Genomic DNA, 22,403 nt, shown 5'->3' on the forward strand with positions numbered 1-22,403 from the left:
CTGAGTGTCAGAGCACCTGGGAGCTGCATGTTACAAGACATACTGAGTATCAGAGTACCTGGGAGCTGCATGTTACAAGACATACTGAGTATCAGAGTACCTGGGAGCTGCATGTTACAAGACATACTGAGTGTCAGAGCACCTGGGAGCTGCATGTTACAAGACATACTGAGTATCAGAGTACCTGGGAGCTGCATGTTACAAGACATACTGAGTGTCAGAGTACCTGGGAGCTGCATGTTACAAGACATACTGAGTGTCAGAGTACCTGGGAGCTGCATGTTACAAGACATACTGAGTGTCAGAGTACCTGGGAGCTGCATGTTACAAGACATACTGAGTGTCAGAGTACCTGGGAGCTGCATGTTACAAGACATACTGAGTGTCAGAGTACCTGGGAGCTGCATGTTACAAGACAAACTGAGTGTCAGAGTACCTGGGAGCTGCATGTTACAAGACAAACTGAGTGTCAGAGCACCTGGGAGCTGCATGTTACAAGACATACTGAGTGAGTGTCAGAGTACCTGGGAGCTGCATGTTACAAGACAAACTGAGTGACAGAGTACCTGGGAGCTGCATGTTACAAGACATACTGCGTGTCAGAGTACCTGGGAGCTGCATGTTACCAGACATACTGAGTGTCAGAGCACCTGGGAGCTGCATGTTACAAGACATACTGAGTGTCAGAGCACCTGGGAGCTGCATGTTACAAGACATACTGAGTATCAGAGTACCTGGGAGCAGGTTATGAGTGAGGTACACAAACACACTGCTAGTATGGCAACTTCTCTATAGGAATTTTGCCTTTCACTGATTATTTTTTTGTGAAAATCTCTTTACACACTTTTACCAGTGATAATGTCTCTGTTTTATGAGTTTTGGTATGTCTTACTAGATCACTGTGTCGTTTAAAGTCTTTACCACACACTGAACAATGATATGGTTTCTCTCCTGTGTGAGTTTTCATGTGATTTGTCAAATTATTTTTTTGTGAAAAGTCCTTCAGACACACTGTACACTGATATGGTTTTGCTCCTGTGTGAGTTCTCATGTGTACTTCTAGGTGATTTTTTTGTGAAAACTCCTTAAAACACACTTCACATTGATATGGTTTCTCCCCAGTATGAACTCTCATGTGTTGTACTAACTCATTTTTTTGTTTAAAATCTTTTGCACATTCTGAACACTGATATGGTTTCTCTCCAGTATGAATTCTCAAGTGTCTTACGAGAACAGATTTTTTTGAAAACCCCTTCCCACACTCTGCACACGGATATGGTTTCTCTCCTGTATGAGATCTCATGTGTGTAATCAGGTAATTTCTTTGTGTAAAGTCTTTATGACACTCTGGACACTGGTGCGGTCTATCAACTGTAAGTATTTTCTCTCCTGTATGTATTTTCATGTGTGTTATTAAAACACCTCTTCGTGCAAAGTCTTTCTGACACACTGAACACTGATATGGTCTCTCTCCTGTATGACTTCTAATATGTGTTACTAGATGACTTTTCCTTACAAAATCTTTTAGACATATTGAACACTGAAATGGCTTCTTTTTTGCATGCGATTTTAAGTGGGTATCTAGATTAATTTTTTCTGTAAAATCTTTTAGACATATATTACACTGATGTTTCTTGTCTTTTTCATGAGATTTCATGTGATTTATTAAGTCGTCTTGTTCTGAAAACCCTTTAACACACTCTAAACACTGATGTGGTTTCTCTCCTTCGTGTGTTCTCAGGTGTCTCACAAGATCACATTGATCTGAAAAATCATTTAAACACTTTGGACACGTAAAAGGTTTCTCAGGTTTGTCAACACTCATTGTGTTACTACAATACTTACTTATAAACAACACTAATGTGATTCCTGCTCACATATCTAATTACAATATGTGTGATATTTTATATATATATTTTATAAACAACATCAGTGTTGTTTATCTTCTATAGGGTCACAATTATTTTGTTCTTAATGCTAACTTTCAAGAAAATTTTGATTCAATAAAAGAGTCACTGATTTTATTGTAGTTTTTAATAACACCAATAACATACCTTGATATTTTTATGCATATTGAATGAAAAATAAAATTGGGAAAAAAAATTTAAAATTAATGAAAATTTTACTGAAAGAAGAGTGTCAATGTGTCAAACACACTAAATGAATTTAAAATAGTGCATATTATTTAATTTAACCATTACAAGTCACAAAACATTCCCAAAAAGATAAAAAGTTGCTCAAGAATTTGTCACTATAAAAAATTCATAAACCTATAAACAATTGCAAGAATCCATTAATAATATTCAAAAATCAAGTTGGTAGGTCTATAAAAAAAAGGTGTCAAAATTGTCCAGCCTCACTGAAAACACCAGGAGGTTTAAGGCAACCTTGCATGGGAGAACTGAAACATTTACTGAACACCTGAAGCAGTGTTGTACTTCAGTGATGCCAGCTACAATGTACTGAACACACAAGGCAGTGTTGTACTTCAGTGATGGCAGCTACAATGTACTGAACATGCAAGGCAATGTTGCACATCAGTGATGGCAGCTACAATGTACTGAACACACAAGGCAATGTTGCACCTCAATGATGCCAGCTACAATGTACTGAACGCATGAGGCAGTGTTGTACCTCAGCGATGGCAGCTATGATATACTGAGCACATGGGGTAGCTGCAAGAATAATGCTTCTTGTGACAGCAAGAACAGTAGCAGCTGAAAGAGGAAAGAAGAAACATTAACATTACTTGAATCAAACTTAATATAAAAGCACGTAATTCTCTTGTTATAAGCACACTGTTAGGATCATGACACTCTTTAGCTCTCTTAACCCTTTCAGGGTCCGTGCCGTAGATCTACAGCTTTACGTTCAGGGTCCAAACCGTAGATCTACGCCATGAGCTCAGCTCACTTTGATAAGCTGTGAGCAGTAAATTTGGGCCCAGATATGAGAGAATACATCTATGTGGTATGTGTGCACCACATAAAACAAATCCTGCAGCACACAGTGCATAATGAGAGAGAAAAAATGAGACCGTAATTTTCAATTAAAACAGCGAATTTGCAGTGCTTTTTCATATGTTTTTTATAGAATGGAAGATATACTACAGAAATTGAGATGATTTTGATTGGTTTTAGTACTGGAAATGGCATGAAACTGAGCTCAAAGTAGCAGAAATGTTAAATTTTTGCTGATGTTCAAGAGTAAACTGGAGGGTATGATATACATTCACAAATGTGGTGATATTATTTATACAATTATTACAGTATTGCATAACAGTAAATCTTCTATTTTTTGGTTTGAATAAAAATTCATTATGTGAATAAAAAATCAAAATGGAATTCATTTGTAAAACCTGAAAACGTAACTAATGAACAGAGGAAATGTTAGTTTAGTGCCAGGAATGCCTGCATTGTTTATTCTGGACCCTATTTTGAAATTGGAATATTTTGAACTTTGCATTAAATTGGCCAAATTGCCAATTTCCGGTCACTTTATTTTGTTGTTGAAACAGTTGACAATTGATAGAACAGTGCTCAATTGATAGAATAGAAGTAATACTAGTGAAATGGCTAAGAATTTGGTTGACTGGAATACTGTAATTGCCGACATATCAAAATTCGCGAGAGCATACTTTCGTCAATTTTCCATCAAATTTCGTACTTTTTGTTTTATTACCTTCAGAAAAAGATTCTCTACCATTTTATAATAAAAAATAACAAAATTATTTTTTTAAAATTCTTGGACCCTGGTGCACACTTTGAAATTTGGCCTCTGGAACCTGAAAGGGTTAATATTGCTCTCTGTGTCGACTATAAAAAAAATAATTTTACTTCTAAAATTAGAGAAATTTTTTCTGAAGGTAATGACACCAAAAGCACAAAATTTGACAGAAAACTTACAAAATTACACAAGAGCAAAGTCAGCGGTCTGAGCAATATTTTTGCACCAGTGATTTCGCTCATTTTGAATACTATTTTAACCCTTTGAAGGTCCAGGCCATAGTTCTACACCTTGTCCACATGGGTCCAAGAAATTTCAAAAAAAGTTTTTGTTATTTTTCTTATGAAATGGTAGAGAATCTTTTTTTAAAGGTAATAAAATGAAAAGTATGAAATTTGATGGAAAACTGAGAAGATTACACTCGCGAATTTTACTGCATCAGCGATATTTATGCATTGTCAATTCTGCCCACTTTGACTCCTATTTTAGGCCAATTACATTTCCAACCGACCAAATTCTTAGCTATTTCACTAATATCACTTCTATTTTATCGATTGAACACAAGAAACTGCCCAATCAACTATTTCAACTACCCAATAAGGCGATCAGAAATTGGTAATTTGGCTAATTTTACACAAAGTTTAAAATATTCCAATTTCAAAATAGGGTCCAGAGCTTATTTATTTATTTATTTTATGTCTTTGCAAACAGTACATTGAGATTTTGTATTTACAATAGTGGGTTGCAATGTAAAGAGAGCCTCTATTATGCCTAGGCATTATGGGCCAACTTAACATTATTGGCTTACAGACTACTAAACACTAAGGATTATATCATAGTACAGTAGGATAGTAATTATTTCATAGTTGTACAGTAGATTATTAATTATAAGTGAATCTAATTTATATAAGACAAAAGATACATTCATATATTCTAAAATGCTTTTTGTGAAACCAATGATTCAATTATATTCCTGTCAACAATGGATAAAAGGTTCAAAGTGATTGCTGAAGTTATGATGCGGGAGTACATAAGTGAGTATGTGTGTACTGAGTATTTAGCGTTTAGTCTAGGGTGATTAAGTGGCTTTTGAGAAGAGTCTTAAACTCATTTTCAAACTGGGTTACTTTAATATCTTCAGGTAATGAATTCCATATTTTGGGGCCCTTTATGTGCATAAAGTTTTTACACATTGTGATATGGACACGAGGTGTATCAAAAAGAGATCTGTGTCTTGTGTTGTGGTCGTGTGTCCTGTTTAGGTTGGTGAAGAGAAGTTCAAGTGAAGGGTTTATATTTGCATGAACTGTTCTGTGTATGTAGTAGGCACATGAATAAGTATGGATGTTCTCAATGGTGAGCAGATTCAAACTTCTGAAAATTGGAGGAGTATGCTGGTGGGAGTGGGAATTTATCATTCTTACTGCTGCCTTTCGCTGGGTTATGAGGGGTTTTAGGTGACTGGATGTTGTTGATCCCCATGCACAAATTCCATATGTAAGATAAGGGTATATGAGTGAATGGTACAGTGCCAGGAGAGCTGATTGTGGAATGTAGTACCTTATCTTTGATAGTATGCCTATAGTCTTGGAGATTTTCTTGGTGATTTGCTGTATGTGTGTCCGGTACTTAAGGTTACTGCCAAGGTGGATACCTAGGAATTTTCCCTCTGTGAGTCTTATGACTGATGATCCATTTAGCGTTATGTTAATTGGATCATTTGCAGCTTTGTTTCCAAACTGAATGAAATAGGTTTTATCAGTATTCAGGGTAAGTTTATTAGTCATCATCCAGGCAGATATTTTCTGCAATTCGGCATTGACTGTGTTTGCTAGTATGACTGTGTTTGGGTGGGAAAAGACATATGTAGTGTCATCTGCAAATTATATGGGTTTGACTAGCTGTGATGCATTCGGTAGATCATTGATGTAGATGGAAAGAGGAGTAGTCCAAGGACACTTCCTTGTGGGTCTCCTACTGTGATTGGTTGGGTGAAAGAGTTTGCATCATTTGCATACATATATTGTTCTGTTACTAAGGTATGATTTTAGGTAGCTGAGGGAGTGGCCTCTGATCCCATAGTGCATTAATTTGGAGTACAGCAGTTCATGGTTGACTGTATCAAAAGCTTTACGTAAGTCGATGAAAATGCCCAGCGGGACTTCTTTCTTTTCAAGTGCGGTATATATTAGTTCTAGCATGTGTATGATAGCATCATTCGTGCTTTTATTATTCCTGAATCCAAACTGACAAGGGTTAACCCCTTCAGGGTCCAAGGCCCAAATCTGAAGTGGTGCCCCAGTGTCCAAGAATTTAAAAAAAAATAATTGTTATTTTTTCTTATAAAATGGTAGAGAATCTTTTTGTGAAGGTAATAAAACAAAAAGTACGAAATTTGATGGAAAATTGACAAAATTATGCTCTCGTGAATTTTGATGTGTCAGCGATATTTACAAATTGGCGATTTTGCCGATTTTGACTCCCATTTTAGGCCAATTACATTATTCCAGTCAACCAAATTCTTAGCTATTTCACTAGTATTACTTCTATTCTATCGATTGAGCACAAGAAATCGCCAAGTCAACTGTTTCAACTACAAAATAAAGTGATCGGAAATTGTTAATTTGGCCAATTTAACACAAAGTTCAAAATATTCCTATTTCAAAATAGGGTCCAGAATAAACAATGTAGGTATTCCTGGAACTAAACTAACATTTCCTCTGTTCATTAGTTACGTTTTGAGGCTTTACAAATAAATTCCATTTTGATTTTTTACTCACATAATGAATTTTTTTCACACCAAAAAATAGAAGATTTACTGTTATGCAATACTGTAATAATTGTATAAATGTCATCACCATATTTGTGAATGTATGTTAGACCCACCAGCTGGCGTGTATTAGACGTGTGAGGTCGTTTGTTTACTCTTGAATATTGGCAAAAATTTAACATTTCCGCTACTTTAAGCTCAGTTTCAAGCCATTTCCAGTGCTAAAACCAATCAAAATCATCTCTATTTCTGTAATATGTCTTCCATTCTATCAAATGAGATCAAGAAAATGCAAATACAACTACAAAAAACACACGAAAAAACACTGCAAAGTTGCTGTTTTAATCGAAAAGTCATGATTTCAGTTTTTTTTCTCTCATTATACACAGTGTGCTGAAGGATTTGTTTTATGTGGTGCACACATACCACATAGATGTATTCTCTCATATCTAGGCCCAAATGTACCACTCAGTTTATCAGAGTGAGCTGAACTCATGACGTAGATCTACGGTTTGGACCCTGAACGTAAAGCCGTAGATCTACAGGACGGACCCTGAAAGGGTTAAATATGTTGTGTGAGACGAGGTAGGAATAGATCCGTCTATGAATTAATTTTTCAAAGATTTTAGAGAGCAGTGGTAAGTTAGATATTGGTCTATTGTTATTCAAGTCAGCTTGGTCACCTCCTTTGTGGATTGGAGTGACCCTCACTATTTTGAGGATTGTTGGGAAGGTAGATGATTCAATGGATTTGTTAAAAATCGTTGAAATAATTGGTGACAATACTTAAGAAGCTCTTTTGTACATAAAAGTAGGCAAGTTGTTTATGTCTCCTGCCTTGTTTTTAAGGGTGTTTATGATGAGCGTACCTTCTATGGGATTGGCTGGAGCTAGGAATAGAGTATTTGGGTAGGTTCCTATGAGGTAGTCTGATGGATGGGTGTTTATGCTTGGGATTTTGTTCGTTTGTTTTTTTCCTATGGTGGAGAAGAAAACATTGAGTCTGTTTGCTGTTTCAGTAGGTATGAGTAGGGGTTCATCTGATTTTGTTAGTTTGATTGTTTTGTTTTTGGATAATAAACAATGCAGCCATTCCTGGCACTAAAATAACATTTCCTCTGTTTATTAGTTACATTTCCAGGCTTTACAGATGAATTCCATTTTGATTTTTTATTAACAAAGAATTTTTATTCACACCAAAAAATAGAAGATTTACTATTATGGTACCTCGAGTTTCAAACGGCTCCCAACTTGAACAATTATGTAAGTGTATTTTTGTAAGTGCTTTTGTAAGTGTATTTTTAGGGGTCTGAAACTGACTAATCTAATTTACATTATTCCTTATGGGAACAAATTCATTCAGTATCAGCACTCGAACAGCCTTCTGGAATGAATTAAGTTCGTAACTCGAGGTACCACTGTATTGTAATATCTGTAAAAATAATATCAGTGCATTCGTGAACGTTATTAGATCCATCAGCCGATGTGTAATGGATTCATGACATCATTTGTTTACTCTTGAACATCGGCAAAAATCGAAAATTTCCGCTACTTTGAGCTCAATTTCAAGCTATTTTCTGTATTAAAACTAATCAAAATCATCTCTATTTCTGTAATATATCTTCCAATTTATTAAATGAGACCAAGAAACTATGAATACAACAATAAAAACCATATGAAAAACACCGCAAATTCGCTGTTTTAATCCAAAAACACAATCACAGGTTCTTTTTCCTCATTATGCACTGCATGCTGCAGGATTTATTTTATATGGTGTACACTTACCACACAGATCCATTCTATCATATCTACCTGGAGTTTACCTGGAGAGAGTTCCGGGGGTCTACGCCCCCGCGGCCCGGTCTGTGGCCAGGCCTCCTGGTGGATCAGAGCCTGATCAATCAGGCTGTTACTGCTGGCTGCACGCACACCAACGTACGAGCCACAGCCCAGCTGGTCAGGTACCGACTTTAGGTGTTTGTCCAGTGCTAGGTTTATGGTGTCCCAATAATTGTATATGATTTATGGTGTCCCAATAATTGAATATGATTTATGGTGTCCCAATAGTTGAATATGATTTATGGTGTCCCAATAATTGAATATGATTTATGGTGTCCCAATAATTGAATATGATTTATGGTGGCCCAATAATTGAATATGATTTATGGTGTCCCAATAATTGAATATGATTAATGGTGTCCCAATAATTGAATCAGACCTATTAAAAATCCATAAAGCAAACCAGAGGTTGTAAGAGGCCTTACCTGTCCTCAAGAAAAATCAGCAAAAATCAAACATTTCTGCTTACATTGAGCTCAATTTCAAACTATTTTAGGTGTGGAAACCAATGAAAATAATGTATATTTCAGTAGTACGTTATCTGTTCAGTCAAAGAATAACAAATAACAGCCAACAAAAAGAGGGGAAAACCATCTCAGGAAACACCACAAAGTTGCTATTTTATACAATTCATATGGTCAGAGTTTTACTTTTCCCATCATGCACTACCTGGCACAGGATTTGTTTTTATAGTGTGCACACTCACTGCACTGACTCATTCTCTCATATCTAGGCCAAAATTTACACTCACATCTTATCTAAGTGAGCTGAGCTTATGACATTGGACTGCTACATGTAATTATTATACAGCAGATCAAGCAAAGACATTACTCAGAGCAAACAATAACATAACTATCCTTAATTACAATGTCAGATCCTTGACCAAACATTATGACAACCTCACAGCATTACTCAATTCCCTTCATTTCAGTCTCTCAATCATTACACTCACAGAAACCTGGCTAAAACCTGGTATTACAGATATCTATGCCATTCCTGGTTACTCAGCCATACACAACTGTAGGACAGACCAGCTAGGGGGTGGAACAACTATATACTACTCAAATCAACTTGAATGTATCTATAAATCTTGCACAAGGGATGAGCATGGTGAATATATCATGGCTAAATTTAAATCAAAAGACCTGCAAAAACCCATCACAGTTATAAACATCTACAAAGTACCACAGTCAAACATTTACACTTTCGTGAAAAATTAGGAAACTTGATAACTGATGCACACATGAACAAAGACCACCTAGTACTAACAGGAGATTTCAACATAAATCTACTACATGACCAGGACCCAGAAATAATCAAATTCACAAACACTATGAGCAACTGCTTGTTACTACCAACAATATCTAAACCTACAAGAATCACCGAGACCAGTGTCTCTTTAATAGACCACATCTGGACTAACAATATATCCCCTTTAAAATCAGGCATAATCACAGACAACACCACAGACCACTACCCTACCTTTCTTATAACCAATCTAGGTAAATTGTCCCAAGACATTACTAAGGTTACCTTCAGACTACATAACGAGACAGCTGTAAATAACTTTATAGCAGCTATGAATAACATTGACTGGCAAAATGAGCTCGAAACATACACAGATTTGAATGAATGTATAAATAATTTTCTAAAAAAGAAGCCCATTACCTCTAAAACAAACATTGCCCTAGAAAAACTAAACAGATCACAGCTAAGAGACTGAATAGTCCGTGGCTAACACCCAGCATCCGTAAATCCATTAACACAAAGCACCAATATGAAAAACAGTACAGAATGGGCCAAATAACTAGAGACCAGTCAAAACATTACTCGTCAGCTCTTACCAGCCTCACAAGAAGGTCTAAAAAATTGTATTATGAAAACAGACTACAAACCTTCAAAGGTGATATGAAAAAGACCTGGAAAAAACTATCTGAAATTCTTGGAACTAAAAAGATACCAAAAAACAAAACAATCAAATTAACAAAATCAGACAAATCCCTGCTCCCACCAACTGAAACAGCAAACAAATTCAATGTTTTCTTCTCTACAATAGGAAAGAACCTAGCAAGCAAAATCCCAAACTCAAGCACCTGTCCATCTGACTACCTCACGAGCACCTACCTGAACACACTATTCCTAGCTCCAACCAACCCAACAGAAGTTTTGCTTATCAACACCCTTAAAAACAAGGCAGGAGACATAAACAACTTGCCAACTTTTATGTACAAAAAAGCTTCTCAAGTATTTTCACCAATTACTGCAACACTCTTTAACAAATCCATTGAATCCTCCACCTTCCCAACAGTTCTCAAAATAGCAAGGGGTCACTCCGATACACAAAGGAGGTGACCAAGCTGACTTGAATAACTATAGACCAATATCTAACTTACCACTCCACTCTAAAATCTTTTAAAAATTAATTCATAGATGGATTTATTCCTACCTCGTCTCACATAACCTACTAAACCCCTGTCAGTTTGGATTCAGGAATAATAAAAGCACAAATGATGCTATCATACACATGCTAGAACTAATATATACCGCTCTCGAAAAGAAAGAAGTCCCCCTGGGAATTTTCATTGATTTACGTAAAGCTTTTGATACAGTCGACCATGAACTGCTACACTAAATTAACACACTATGGTATAAGAGGTCACTCCCTCAACTACCTAAAGTCATACCTTAGCAACAGAAGCCAATATGTGTACACAAATGGTGCAAACTCTTCCACACAACCAATCACAGTTGGAGTCCCACAGGAAAGCGTCCTTGGACCACTCATCTACATCAATGACCTACCGAATGCATCACAGCTTCTAAAGCCCATATTATTTGCAGATGACATTACATACGTCTTCTCTCACCCAAACCCAGTCATACTCGTCAACACAGTCATTGCCGAATTTCATAAAATATCTGCCTGGGTGATGACTAATAAACTTACACTGAATACTGACAAAACCTACTTCATTCAGTTTGGAAACAAAGCTGCAAATGTTCCACTTAACATAACGCTAAATGGATCACCCATCACAAGACTCAGAGGGAAAATTCCTAGGAATCTACCTTGACAGTAGCCTCAAGTTCCAGACACATATACAACAAGTAACCAAGAAAATCTCCAAGACTGTAGGCATACTATCAAAGATACAATACTATGTTCCACAATCAGCTCTCCTTGCACTCATCTATCCTTATCTCACATATGGAATTTGTGCATGGGGGTCAACAACATTAAATCACCTAAGACCACTAATAACCCAGCAAAAGGCAGCAGTCAGAATGATAACAAATTCCCACTCCCGACAGCATACTCCACCAATATTCAAAAATCTAAAACTGCTCACCGTTAAGAACATCCATACTTATTCATGTGCCTACTACACACACAGAACAATATACGCAAACATAAACCCTCCACTCAAACTTTTCCTCATCAATCTTAACAGGACACACAACCATAACACAAGACAGATCTCTTTTTGATGTACCCTGTGTCCATATCACAATGTGTAAAAACTATGCACATAAAGGGCCCCAAAATTTAGAATTCATTACCAGAAAATACCAAAGTAACCCAGTCTGAAAATCAATTTAAAACTCTTCTCAAAAGCCACTTAATCACCCTAGACTAAATACTCAATACTCAGTATTTAACATTACCAATAAATCTACCAATTCCCTAAATCTTAAAACTTCATGACTAGACAACCAAGCTTTTATATTGACAAATTACCAAATAGAAGTATACATACCTACCAAAACTAGTATTGCCCTTCACTAAATTGTAGCAGTCTCATACTGTAAATTACTATAAACTACTGAAAACTACTCCTGAATCATGAATATATCCTTTGGTTTGTAGAAATCAGATTCACTTATAAATAATAGAACTGTACAACTATGATAATTTCTTTAGTGGTAAGTAGTCAGTAAGCCATTAAATTAAGTCAGCCCATAATGCCTAGGCATAATAAAAGCTCTCTTTGCACTGCAACCCATTATTGTAAAAATATAATCTCAATGTATTACTTGCAAAGAAATAAATGAATATGAATTTGAATAAGGGACCCTGGCCTCAATGATGCAGCTATAGTTGTATGTGATGCCTGTTATAAAGGCAAATGTTTTTTTTTTTAACACATCGGCCGTTTCCCACCAAGGCAGGGTGGCCTGAAAAAGAAAAACTTCCACCATCATTCACTCCATCACTGTCTTGCCAGAGGCATGCTTACACTACAGTTATAAAACTGCAACATTAACACCCCTCCTTCAGAGTGCTGGCACTGTGCTTCCCATCTCCAGGAATCAAGTCTGGCCTGCCTGTTTCCCTGAATCCCTTCATAAATGTTACCTTGCTTACACTCCAACAGTACATCAAGTCCTAAAAACCATTTGTATTCATTCACTTCTAACATGCTCGTGCATGCTTGCTGAAAGTCCAAGCCACTCGCACACCCCTACCCTGCCTTCCCTCCACTGCAGATTTATGCATTCTCGAAGTCATTCTATTTCATTCCATCCTCTCTACATGTCTAAACCATCTCAATAACCCCTCCTCAGCACTATGGATAATAGTTTTCGTATACCCATACCTCCTCCTAATCTCCAAACTACAGATTCTCTGCAGTATATTCACACTATGCATTTCCTTCAGACATGACATCTCCACTGCCTCCAGCCTTCTGCTTGTTGCAACATTGACAACCCATGCCTCACACCCATACAAGAGCATTGGTACGACTATACTCTCATATATCCCTCTCTTTGCTTTCACAGATAAAGTTCTTTGTCTCCACAGACTCCTCAGTGCACCACTCACCTTTTTCCCCTTGCAAATTCTATGATTCACCTCATCCTTCATAGATCCATCTGCTGACATGACCACTCCCAGATATCTGAACACATTCACCTCCTCCATACTCTCTCATTCCAATCTGATATCCAATCTTCCGTTACCTAGGTTTATCTTCATCACCTTACTCTTTCCTATATTCATTTTTAATTTCCTTCTTTTGCATACCCTGCCAAACTTATCAATCAACCTCTGCAACTTCTCTTCAGAATCTCCCAAAAGCAGAGTGTCATCAGCAAAGAGCAACTGTGACAACTCCCACTTTGTGTTAGATTCTTTATCTTTTAACCCCACACCTCTTGCCAACACCCGAGCATTCACTTCTCTTACAACTCCATCTATAAATACAGTGGAACCTCTACTTACGAGTGCATCCATGTGTGAGTTTTTCCAGATACGAGCAGTCGCTCAATTGATTTTTTGCTTCCAGACACGAGCAAAATTTCCAGATGCGAGTGGGCCTCAAGGGAGGTTCCTTGACGCTGGTGAAGGGCTCTTGATCTTCATCTAGGGAACTGCGTGTCAGTTGTTTGTTCGACTATCTTATTGAAACCTGGGCTATGTATGGTGGAAAGATGCTTCTTAACATACACCAAACAAGAAAGAAATCGGACAATAGACAACGGAGTTCACTTCTCAGCCATTAGCCTCCCCTTAGTGGTATATTTTCGTATGGTTTTTATGGTTGTATTTTCGTTTTTTTCTCATTTGACAGGATGGAAGATATATTACAAAAATAGATATGATTTTGATTGGTACAGCTAATTGAGCTCAAAGTAGCAGAAATGTTCAATTCTTTGGCGATGTTCAAGAGTAAACAAATGATGTCACCGTCTAATACCTGTCTGATCGGCACTGCCCTCAGCCTTCACATATTGGAAAGCTCTTCAACACACTAGCAAAAGTGGGAGCAGATATCACGAGGTAGCAGTGGCAGACATCATGAAGCAGCAGTGACAGACATCATGAGGTAGCAGTGGCAGACAACATGAAGCAGCAGTGGCTGATAACATGAAGCAGCAGTGGCAGACATCATGAGGTAGCAGTGGCAGACAACATGAAGCAGCAGTGGCTGATAACATGAAGCAGCAGTGACAGACATCATGAGGTAGCAGTGGCAGACATCATGAAGCAGCAGTGACAGACATCATGAAGCAGCAGTGGCAGACAACATGAAGCAGCAGTGGCAGACATCATGAAGCAGCGGTGAGTTTCCGAAGGCCACCACGAGATGGCAGTCCACTCCACTCGCGGTGGAGGGAATTCTCCAATTTTCCTTACATTTCGTGCAGTTATTTTGTGAAATTTCTTGTTTCTAACCATGGGTCCTAAGAAAGCAAGTGTAAAGGACAGCGCTGAGAAGAAACAGAGGATGATTTCCATGGAATTAAAGCAGGAAATCATAGATAAACAAACTAGGAGGAGGGTTAAGGACTTGGCCAGGCAGTACCAGCATACCACTTTATGATACATACAATAGTAAAGCAGAAGGATTCAGTGACTAAGTGTAGCATTAACCCTTTGGGGGTTTCGGACGTACTAGTACGTCTTACGACCCAGGATTTTAGACGTACTAGTACACCTAAATTCTAGCGCCCTCAAATCTAGTGAGAGAAAGCTGGCAGGCCTACATATGAAAGAATGGGTCTATGTGGTCAGTGAGCACAGCATAAAAAAAATCCTGCAGCACACAGTGCGTAATGAGAAAAAAAGAACTTTGACCGTGTTTTTGGATTAAAACAGCGACTTTGCGCTGTATTTTCGTATGGTATTTATTATTGTATTCTAGTTTTCTTGGTCTCACTTTATAGAATGGATGACATATTACAGAAATTGAGATGATTCTGACTGGTTTTACAAAGAAAAGTACCTTGAAATTGAGCTCAAAGTAGCAGAAATGTTCGATTTTTACCAAAGTTCAAAAGTAAACAAATCATGCCAAGCGTCCAATACACATCAACTGGTGAGTCTAATATTCTTTCACAAGTGCACTGATATTATTTATACCATTTCTATACTAATGCAGTAGTCTGCATAACAGTAAATCTTATTTTTTTTGTAAGAATAAAAATTCAAAGTGGAAAGCCAAAGAAATATAAGAGGGGCCTGGGGATGTGACTAACGAACAGAGAACTTATTATTTTAGTGCCAGGAATATCTTTCTTGTTTATTCTGGACCCTATTCGGAAACTGGCATCTTTTGAAATTTGTGTGAAATTGGCAAAATTGCTAAATTCTGACCACTTTATTGGATAGTTGAAATCGGTAAATGAGTGGTTTCTTGTACTCATTCGATAGAAAAAATGAAGTTCTAGCGAAATTTTTATGATTTTTGTTGACTAGTACACTAGAATTTGCCGAAAATAAGGCTCAAAGTGGGCAAAATCGCCGATGCGTAAACATCGTCGAGACCGCTAACTTCGCGAGAGCATAATTACGGAAGTTTTCCATCAAATTTCATACTTTTGGTGTCATTATGATCAGGAAAAGATTCTCTATCTTTTCAAAAGAAAAAATAATTTTTTTTTTAAATTTGGCCGACCCTGAGAACAAGTCTCTGAGAGGACCTGCTGACCCCCAAAGGGTTAAGAGTGTAGTAACTGAGTGTAGCATTAAGAGTGTAGCAATTAAGTGTAGCATTAAGAGTGTAGCAATTAAGTGTAGCATTAAGAGTGCAGCAATTGTAAGTCACACTCTGACTTTTTTGGGTTATCCTAGGTTCTCTAAACATGTAGTAAGGAGCAGGAATGGCCGCCGTGGTGTCCCTATAAACCCCAACAACAATGGCCGCTGTCAACACCATTAGCCACATATGTAATGACATGTATTTTATTCATTCTACTGTATATATCATGTTTCTATGTTATTAACATTGTTTATGTCATATTAGAGGAATTGTGATAGATAAATAAGGCACAGAGTTGATATTAGGTAAATTATTGAAGTATTTTGTCATGCCTGGAATTCCACTGGAATGAATTAATTCCATTTCGTTTAATTTAAATCAGGAAAACTGAATCTGCAAACGAGCAAATCCAGATGCGAGCAAGGTCACGGAACGGATTAAACTAGTAAGTAGAGGTTCCACTGTATATTGAACAACCATGGTGACATCACACATCCCTGTCTAAGGCCTACTTTTACTGGGAAATAATCTCCCTCTAGCCTACATACTCTAACCTGAGCCTCACTATCCTCGTAAAAACTTTTCATCACTTTCAATAACCTCTCTCCTATTCCATACATTTGCAACATCTGCCACATTCCCCCCCCCCCCATCCACCCTATCATATGCCTTTTCCAAAGCAATAATAATAATAAGGAATAAGGAATACATGTAACCTTAGCTCCTCACAACACTTTGATGTAACATTCATTCTTATAACACAACGGCCATCTCTCAAACAGAAGTTGGGTGATTCAAAAAAAGAAGAAAAGCTTTCATAAACTATGATGCATTGTTCCAGCTTTCATATACTGAAATACAACAAAACGTCATGAGAAAAAGTATGCCATATCACCCCAAACTTCATGATATTTATGCTTGAAGATCTGGAATTCATTACCAGAACACTTAAGGGCCACTGCCTGCAAATTAATTTGAAGGTCCTACTTAGAAATCTCCTCATCACCCCAAATTAAGCTGTACTTAATACCTACCATTTACTCAAAAGCAACACAAAAAGTACCACTGATGTCTCAATTTCAATACTGAATATTGTGCTAAAGACTGCTCAACCTTGTACTCATTACTTCAGAAACTGGATATTCAAATTTCATTGTTTTGAATACTAAATTGTAATACAGTGGAACCTCAAATATCGAACTTTCTTCGGTCCAGAAGGCTGTTCAAGTGCCGCTAACGAACGAATTTATTACCATCAGGAATAAAGTAAATTAGATTAGTCCATTTCAGACCCTCAAAAATACACTTATAAAAGCACTTACAAAAATACACTTACATAATTGATTGAGTTGGGAGCAGTTCGATTTTTGAGGTTCCACTGTACTTCATATTGTAAATTGTTTAAAATGTTCTATTGTAAAATCGTAATGCTTCAAAATTGTAGTGTTCAAATTTCATCGTTTTAACTCATAAATGGTCCAAACGTATACATACATTTTTACCGCTAGTGCCCCAAACGAATAAATACGTTTTATTTATCATACATTCAACATTGCTACGATAAGCCTGAGTTGCCTAGACATGAGAGAATGGGTGTGTGCAGTCACTGTGCATCATATTAACCCTTTCAGGGTCCAAGGTCAAAATCTGAAGTGGTGCCCCGGTGTCCAAGAAATTTTGAAAAAAAAAAAAAAAAAAAAAAAAAAAAAAAAAAAAAAAAAAATTTTTCCTAACACAATTAAAGATAATATTTTTGTGAAGGTAATAAAAAAAAATTCTGATCAGTACTAACCGAGATACAGCGGCAGGAAATTGACCCAAAATGACCCAGTGGCAACAACATCAGTGACTTCCGCAAAATTACATCTTTTTATTTCACGTTTTTTATACTTTTTTCTTTTCTTTTCTAATTTTTTTTCTTTTTCTAGTAACATTTGTGGCCTGTGAGACCAGTATAATGTATATTGTATTAGTGTACACTCATTGTATTCAACACAATAACTGAACTAATTTGCTTATCATTATATTGCTTACAAAACTTGTTTACAAGTTTATTGTAAACAAAATGATGAAAATATTAGTGCGGTTATTGTGTTGAATACAATGGTACCATATGGTACAATAGTGCCATAGGGTGCAATGATACCATATGGTACAATTGTACCATATGGTACAATTGTACCATATGGTACAATGGCACCATATGGTACAATGGCACCATATGATACAATGGTACCATATGATACAATGGTACCATATGATACAATGGTACCATATGGTAGAATATGGTACAATAGCACCATTTGGTACAATGGTATCATATGATACAAAGGTACCATATGGTGCAATGGTACCATATGGTGCATTGTACCATATGGTGCTATATAGTACTGTTGTATTCAACACAATAAACACACTAATATTTTCATCATTATTTTGTTTACAATAATTGTTTACAACAAAAATATGCAAAAATGTTGTATATTAGTAATGTTCTATTATATATTTACAAATGTACAGGAACTCGACACGTTACTTGAGGTAGATGACAGAGCGCTTTGTCTTGGAAACTGCTGAGTCAGTAGCTAGCTTGCGTCGCCACTCACTCAGTCTTGGCTGGTGCCTGCTGCCACCAACATGTCCTGTTGACCATATGGTACATATCATATGTTACAGGGTACCATATGGTACTTTGTACTATATGGTATAGAGCTTCCTTGTCGCCAGGTATGATGAACAAAGCTACTTTGGCAGTGTTCCCACAATGCCATGCGGGCATCCAGGTTTTTTCTATAGTGTGCACACTGACCACCCAGACCCATTCTCTCAGATGTAGGCCTACCAGCCTTCTCACGCTAAATTTGACGGCGCTAGAATTTTGGCGTAGATCTACAGTTTGGACCCTTAATGTAAAGCCGTAGATCTACGGGACGGACCCTGAAAGGGTTAAAAATAATTATGTCTTTTTAAAGCACAGCCTCTCCTCACTTAGCGACATACTCATTTACCCACGACTCGGACTTACAATGGGCTGTCTGACCAGTATGTATATCTAAATAATGAATATTAGAGCTGATTTCCTCTATTCTGTTTATTACATTATACAGTACACTACTGTATAAACATTTACAAATATACCAGAAATGTTATAAATGGCACAAAGGTGACATAAAACAATATCAAAGATGGCTGACACAAACCCACTACCATTATAGTATACTTCTCACTTAGCGACGAATTCACTTACTGATGTGGTCTTAGGAACGGAACTCCATCGTTAAGTGAGGAGAGGCTGTATTGTCAGTTCAGAGAACTGATAAGTTGATAAATTAGACACATGTACAACACTTGGGTATCTTTATTGTGGAAAGATTATGCCACACAGTGGCTTCATCAGTCCAATATAAAGAAGAAAGGAGAAGATCAGGAGTTTGAGGTAATCAGACCCTTAGCCTGGAGTCGATGTAATTAGTCCATCAATCTTGATAAGAAAACAGCATATGCATGAAGAAGTGTGTTTTATACTGCAGACAGGTGAAGTGAAGCAGTTGTAGCCAGTGTCACTCTAGACAAATCCACAGGTGGAAGTAGGTGATACCTATAAGTTTAGGCAAGAATAGAATTCCCTCTATTAAGATCCCAAGATGAGGGACTGATTACCTCAAAGTCCTTCTAATCTTCACCATTTGTCTTGGTACTGGACTGATGAAGCCACTGTGAGGCAAAATGTATCCACAATAAAAATATCCAAGGGCTACACATGTGTCTAATTTATTAACATAATGTAACTAGTAATGGGCCAATACCAGATTGTAGATACCAATACTCTATTTTAGGCTGATACCAATAATGAAAAATACCCAATACCCACTGATACTGATGCTCATTTTTAGGCCAATACCATAAAAATAGCTGATGCTGATACTTTGGCACACCTCTAACTGTAACCTAGTGTTACCTAGCATAACAAACACCCATGTTTATTTGCTACCATTCCCACCTATTTTGGCCACTTAATTTTTTCTTCAAAACTTATTGCCAGTTTCAACCTCGGTAGACCGTTATATTACATGGTAGTTACGTTCCTGAAAGAAGAACTTATGGGGAAAATAGGGTTACATTCCTCGGAACCCCCCAAAAAGCTAGACAACTTTTTTTTTATACCTCCAGATCTTATTTATTTATTTTATTTAATAATTTGAACATACATACAGAGGTACAAAAAAATACAGGTAAGAGCAGCATGCCAAAGCCACTTGTATGCATAGCATTATGGGCAGGCTTAAAATTAACTTAAGATTAGCTAAGCAATGATGTAATCAGTGATAAAACATTATTGTAAACAGATAACAATAAAGCACTACAAAGACAGGTCATATGGTTGCATGCATTGCTGTACATTCAGTAGAATGGAGTATTCTGTTAGGTAGTGTATTTAAAAAATAACAAAGTTAGATTGAGTCTTAGGTTTAACATTTATGTGATATAATTGTGAGAAACATTTAAGATATACAATTTATAAGGTTCAGTTATTCAGTATTTATTTGGTTTTCGGTGAGTAAGTGATGTATTATGTTGTTTTTACTGATTAAGACTACAAATGTAACAGAAATAATAGTATTTCTTACCTTAAATTGTGGATGCTGGTGTTTGTGGATGATTGTGAAGAGTGTGGAGAGTTATGTTGTGGTCCTACTGGGCTGAGGTGGATGGTAGAGGTTCTAGTACTAAGGTCGATGGTTGTACTGGAGCCTGAATAAATTCTGTAATGGATTTCTGGGATATTTTACCCTGCAGTACATTATACAGCTGACGGTAAGGTATCATCAGCAGTTCTAGACACCATTTCAGAGCACTGCTTCTAGATTTGCCAGGGTTCTTTTCAGTGAAAAAGTTTAATTTTAAGTGGGTACGTCAGTAAAGTCAAGTCAGTAAGTCAGTCAGTCAATAAGTCAGTCAATAACAATGCATGCAACCATATGACCTGTCTTTGTAATACTCACTTGTGCTTTATAGTAATCAGTTTACATTAATGTTTTTCACTGATTTCATCATTGCTTAGTTAATCTTAAGTTAATTTTAAGCCAGCCCGTAATGCTATGCATAGTATAAGTGGCTTTGGCATGCTGCTCTTATCTGTATTTTTTTTGTACCTCTGTAAGTGTGCTCAAATTATAAATAAATAAATAAATAAATAAATAAATCAGTCAAGTCAGTCAGTTAGTCAGTCAGTCAAGTAAGTCTGTCAATAAGTCAGTCAAATTAGTCAGTCAAGTATGTCAGTAAATCAGTGATATGACATCCTTGTTTACGTGGCAGCGGCAAGGGGCAACAGGAACCTTGTCCTCTATTTTTACTTCTACGTGAGGTTCCCAGCAGCCCAGTGATGGCCTAATCAAAACCCACATAACACTAACATGTGTGGATACCCAGAATGATATAAATCAACTACAGAAATCACCCAAAAGTATGCAAATTACCAACTAATAGGACTCGTATTACCACCTCTTGCCCCGCTGCCACTGAAGTGATACCCAATAACATTCACCCATCACCCATCGCCTACTATTCATCCAAAGCTGCAGTCAATGGACAAGGGTCAGAGCAATAAAAGAAGATCCAGTAACCAGCTAAGGACTCCTAACATCAAAGGTGAGACCAGTAATATCACGAGGAAAACTTCTCGTACTGCCAGCCAGGACACGACTCTCATCACCCACCTTCATCACCACAACACACGACAGACAACAGCAAACATGGCTGCCACCACAGTCCAAGATAACGCCTTCCTTGGATTTGATGTTAAGAAGATTACCGACCCAGAAATAGCTAAACTCCTTACGATTCAGAACCAAACAATCACCAAACTAACTCAGGAAATGCAGGAACTAAAAGCTTCCAATGCACAGTACCTCAGCAAGATCACTGCTCTAGAACATAAACTAGACACTCTGGAACAACAAAGCAACACCCACACCCAGTCCGTAGACACCATCAACACTCTAAGAGACCAAGTCACCCTACTTACTACCAACATTATAGAGGAAAGATCAAGAGTGGACCAACAATGTCATCACCAACTTCCAATACCATAATGACCAACAACAGCCATCTGACGCTGTTGTAGTTAACAGCAAACATCCTCCACCCAAGAGATTTGCATGGAGTCCACCCCACGGCTTATCAAGGACCACCTTCGCCTTAAAATCTGGAACACCCTACCTGAAAACTCTAGAACTGCAGACACATTCATCACCTTCAAAACTACCGTTAGAAAGCATCTTATCTCCCTGATACACCCCGTCAACTAACTACATAAAAACCACCTGGTGGTTCACACTTACACTCACTCACTCACCCATTTGACTATAAGCACAGAGATACGAATCTTAATCTTAAAATAATGAATCCTACCTAGTCATAAGTTTGCCTGTGATACTCCAATACAGAAACTATGTATTGTGCCAAAACAAAAGCATTCACATTGCTAAACTCACAAACTAGTATTTAGTCACTTAGTATTTAGTCAACTTACTCCATAATTTGTAATAATTTAGGGTTAAGAATTAATCTAAGTTTGACCA

The 22,403-nt window shown here is 37.2% G+C and overlaps 1 protein-coding gene across 1 annotated transcript; it reads right to left on the bottom strand.

Annotated features, from left to right (window-relative positions):
- Positions 1-466: 466 nt before the first annotated feature.
- Positions 467-21,018, bottom strand: LOC128694041 (zinc finger protein 84). The gene is made up of 2 exons (XM_070091038.1): positions 20,448-21,018; positions 467-2,717 (listed from the first exon to the last, which is right to left on the bottom strand). Exon 2 carries the CDS (start codon positions 1,823-1,825, stop codon positions 815-817), a length of 1,011 nt encoding a protein of 336 aa, XP_069947139.1. The 5' UTR covers positions 1,826-2,717; positions 20,448-21,018; the 3' UTR covers positions 467-814.
- Positions 21,019-22,403: the final 1,385 nt, after the last annotated feature.

This window comes from Cherax quadricarinatus, chromosome 33 (genome assembly GCF_038502225.1).
Source record: "Cherax quadricarinatus isolate ZL_2023a chromosome 33, ASM3850222v1, whole genome shotgun sequence".
In the NCBI taxonomy this organism is placed as follows: Eukaryota; Metazoa; Arthropoda; class Malacostraca; order Decapoda; family Parastacidae; genus Cherax; species Cherax quadricarinatus.